The sequence below is a fragment of the Elephantulus edwardii genome, unplaced genomic scaffold, assembly GCF_000299155.1.
Source record: "Elephantulus edwardii isolate Elephantulus edwardi_28Jun2011 unplaced genomic scaffold, EleEdw1.0 scaffold00226, whole genome shotgun sequence".
Classification (NCBI taxonomy): domain Eukaryota; kingdom Metazoa; phylum Chordata; class Mammalia; order Macroscelidea; family Macroscelididae; genus Elephantulus; species Elephantulus edwardii.
This window is the reverse complement of record NW_006399976.1, coordinates 2,498,064-2,502,642: the sequence shown is the minus strand read 5'-3', so window position 1 is coordinate 2,502,642 and position 4,579 is coordinate 2,498,064. Positions and strand designations below refer to the sequence as shown.

Genomic DNA, 4,579 nt, shown 5'->3' with positions numbered 1-4,579 from the left:
CAACAACTTTGTTTTATTTATTCTCTCCTCCATAGTAGGAGTTTGTAATTTTACAAAATTTATGCTGCCTCGGAGAGAGTAACATCCATCTCATTGCTGTCTAGTTGATTCCAACATATAATGGCCCTATCAAAGACAGTAGAAGTTGGAAACAATAGGGTGTCCAAGAGGGTACGTCTTTATGGAAACACAATGTCATACTTTTCTCCAAAGAGAGTTTGGTGACTTCAAACTTCTCACATTGTGGTTACCAGCTGATTGCTTAACCACTGTACTACCAGGGAGAGAGTAAGGATGTGAAATCTCCAAGGCATTTATTTCAGAAAGTCACAGTTTTTCTGGACTGAGTTTGCTGAGGAAAGCCTTCTTCAGGGCATTCTTTAGCTCCTTGTTCCTGAGACTGAAGATGATGGGGCTGAGAAAGGGTGAGATGACTGTAAAGGCAATACCCATGAGAGTTTCTCTTCCCAGAGACTGAAGACCTTGGGACTTGAGGAAGGTAAAAGAGGCAAAGCTATAATGCACAAAGACCACAATAAGGTGAGACCCACAAGTAGAGAAGGCTTTGTGCCTTCCCTCAGCAGAGGGGATTTTCAAGATGGTAGCCACAATAAAGGCATAGGAGAGGAGGATCAGGAAAAAGCAGGTCATTAGATCTATGAGACATACCAGGCCCAGACCCATGGCCACAAAAGAGACGTTAGCTCCACAGGCCAATTTCAGTAGTGGAGCTACGTGGCAAAAGAAATTATGGATTTCATTGGGTCCACAGAACTTGAGGCTGAAAACACCCGTTGTCATCACTGTCCCCAAGATAGAGCCTCCGGCCAAGGAGCAGCCCACCAGGCAGGTGCAGCCCTGGGGACTCATGAGAACATTGTAGTGCAAGGGCTGGCAGATGGCCACATAGCGGTCATAGCCCATGACAGTGAGTAGGAAAGAGTGAGTTAATCCAAATGCGAAGTGGCAGAACATCTGGGTGGCACAGCCCATGAAGGAAATGGTAGGATGAGTGGATAGCAGGTCAATCAGCAAGCGAGGGGTAACGCCAAAGGTGTAGAAGATCTCAGAGATGGAGAGGGCACACAGGAAGAAGTACATGGGTGTGTGGAGGCTGTGCTCACTCCAGATGGTGACCATGATGACAAGGTTTCCTAGCAGCGTGAACAGGTACATCAATAAGAATAACACGAAGAAAACTGGTAGGAGTTGTTGGGGGAAGGCAGAGAAGCCAATGAAGATGAATTCAGACACTACTGAGTGATTGGCTCCCAGCATGGAGACTGTACCTGGGGAAGATATAGCAAGAAGTTAGTTGCTTGATAAAGAAAGAGAATCAACTCCCACTATACTCAACTAAAGAGCTACTGTTAATCAACAACCTATGAAAACAGCTAGCACTGAAGGACTGATTGCTTTGTGACTTGTATAATTTTTCTCATCAATCAAGAGAAAGACACTATATTCCACCTCCATTTTTAATTTCTTGAGTATACCCAAAGAGAATAAACAGGTACAGACAGGCTAAGCAACTTGTTCGAGGGGATGTTGTTAAAATGGTAGAATCAAGACTTAACTTTGTGTCAAGACTGACTCTAAAGACCTTTCTCAGACCTATTTTTCCTCTCAAAATGAAAATGTTTCCTCAATGGAGCTTCCAATCGTAGATAATCCACCATCCTATGCCTTTCTAATAAATCCTGTGTATCTCTCAATTTGAAAGTACCACAAGACATTTCTACCTCCTTAGATACAATTACTTAGACCAGGATATATCTCCAATCCCATCTGAACCAATAAGATTAAGGATATTTATGAAGTAAGGAATCTGTTGTTGATTTAATTGTTTCCCCTCAAAACTCATTTGGAATCCTACCCATTAAACCTGTGCTAAGAGTCCCTGGATCTACTCAAATTTTAAGCACTTAACTGCTAATCAAATGATTGGCGACTTAAACCCACTCAATGGTTCCTCAGAAGAGAGGTCTAATGTTCTGCATCTGAAAGGACATAGTCATAGAAATGTTACTGATTATACAATTTTACTATAAAACATGGGGATTGCTATAAACAGGAATCTGATAATTGCTATACCTGAGAAAGATGTTGTACACCTGACCCAAATGATAATGTTTTCAATTGTTTCATGTAAAAATTTGATTATATATAAGGAATACTGAAGAATTGATGTCTTTGAATTCTTTTAGAAGTTTTTAAGGTTAGAACTCACCAGATACTGATAATGTCCTTCTTAACATGAAGAAGTAAATGGTTTTTCCACACAGGGCCACATATGTAGGTATGTTGTTGTTAGAAGCCATAAATCTTGACTCATAATGACCCTATGTACATCAGAACAAAAATATTTTCTAGTTCTGTCCCATCTACATAAACCATTGCTATGTATTGCAGTTCCTGTTTATTCATTCCACTTTATTGAAAGTCATCTTCCTTTTTATTGACTTTATTTTTCTTTTTAATTATGTTAAGGAATTTCTCTTCTATTTTTATTAGGAAGGATGTAGGATTTTGTCAAATGCCTTTTTTTAAAAATTAATTTCAGTGAACATTTACAAAGAGTTTGGATTTCCATTCATTCATTGTTGCACCTTTCTCCCCGCCCACCCCACCCCCACACCCAGTTGGCTCTTCTCTTTGAAAAGTAAAAGAAAACTTCCTTCATTGGTATACAATCCCCCCTCAAACCACCCCCAACCCCGAGTATACACCACTCTGCAACCTTCATTCCGGACTCTTATGATAATCATAATGCCCTAAAATATATTGCTTTTAAACTGTTCTCTCCCTCATGCATTTCAATGCAGTATACATCATTCATCCAGTTTTTCTCATTCTTATCTTAATCCTGATGTCAGTCCCATTCTACAGCAGTGGCACTATGCAGTGTTTGCCCTTTTGTGACTTAGATACTTAACTCAGCATAATGTTCTCCAGAGTCACCCATTTTGAATAATATTGCATGAGTTCCTTGTTTTTCAATGCAACATAGTATTCCATTGTGTGAATACACCACAGCTTCTCTATCCATTCATTTGTTGATAGGCACTTAGGTTGTTTCCAACTCCTTGCTATTGTGAACAAAGCCACAATAAACATGGGTGTGTGTATATCTGCTTGGATGTCGGTTATGGTCTCTTTAGAGTATATTCCCAGTAGTGGAATTGCTGACTATGGCTAACCTTGAAAAGAATGGGAATCTCACAATAATTGACTGTGCTTATGAGAAACCTATACTTAGACCAAGATGCATTTATCACATCAGAGCATGGAAACACTATATGGTTCAAAATGAGGAAAGGAGTGTGTCAAGGATATGTCCTATTAGCATACCTTTTCAATCTGTTTACAGAACAGTTCACTCTTGAGGCTGGAATTTATGAGGAGGAATGTGGCACCAGGATTAGAGGAAAACTCAACAGCAACTTTTGTTATACAGATATCACAACCTTACCTGCTGAAACTGAGGAGGGCCTGACACATTTGCTGCAGAGTGTCAAGAACTATAGTTTGCAATATGGGTTGAAGCTCAACATCAGGAAAATGAAGATTCTCACATCTGAGCCAATTGGCAGCATCAGGACAGATGGAGAAGGAAATCAAGATTGTTAACAATTTCCACTTCCTCAGTTCCACAGTCAACACTCTCGGTACCAGTAGTCAGGAAATCAAAAGACAAATTGCATTCAGAAAATCTACTGTCAGGGACCTCTCAAGAGTGCAAAAGAGCAAGGATAGAAGTCTAGAGACTAAGGTGCACCTGATCCAGGCCATGGTCTTCAGAATTACTCCTTATCCATCAGAGAGTTGAACAATGGCTAAGGATGACAGAAGAAGAATCAATATCATTGAGTTGTCATGTTGGACAAGAATATTGGACATACATACCATGGGCTGCTGAGAGAGCTAACAGGTCTGTCCTAGAGAGGGTAAAATCAGGTTGCTCCTTGGAGACAAGGATTTTGAGACTGTTTCACTTATTTTGTGTATGTAGCCAGGAGAGACTATTTTTTTGGAGAAGGATATCATTCTTGGAAGGGCCGAAGGACAGCACAAGAGAGGAAGATAGCAGATGAGATGGAGTGGCACAATAACTAGTATAATGAGGTTATGTGTGTCAGAGAGAGTAAGATTGGTTCAGGATAGAGCACAATTCTGAGCTATTGAACATAGGGTCACTATGAGATGTAGTCCATTTGATGTCACTTAACAACAACAACATCTCTATATCACATGTTGTTATTAGTACCCCTTGGTCTGTGTGCAGTTTGCACAAGAATTCCCACTCTTCTCAATGTTATCCATAATTTATAATGATACCCAAAATTGACTGTCTTTGCATAGTGAATAAAACACAAATACGTCATTCTGGTATTCTCTGCTTTATGCTGATCTATCAACAGGGATGATAGAAAGAGAATTGATGCCTTTGAGTTGTGGTGCTGGAGAAGAGTGTTGAATATTCCATGGACTGCTAGGAGAACAAACAGGTTTGTCCTGGAGAGGGTGAAGCCAGAATGTTCCCTGGAGTCAAGGATTCTGAAGCTTCGTCTGACATACT

General features: G+C 40.2%; 1 protein-coding gene across 1 annotated transcript; it reads right to left on the bottom strand.

Moving 5' to 3' along the window:
- Positions 1-327: 327 nt before the first annotated feature.
- On the bottom strand, positions 328-1,278 carry LOC102849836 (olfactory receptor 10H1-like). Its single transcript, XM_006898295.1, has one exon. The coding sequence runs from the start codon at positions 1,276-1,278 to the stop codon at positions 328-330; it is 951 nt and encodes a 316-aa protein (XP_006898357.1).
- Positions 1,279-4,579: the final 3,301 nt, after the last annotated feature.

Coding starts and splice junctions, on each gene's coding strand:
- LOC102849836 (XM_006898295.1), bottom strand. CDS start 1,278: ATGCTGGGAGCCAATCACTCAGTAGTGTCTGAATTCATCTTCATTGGC.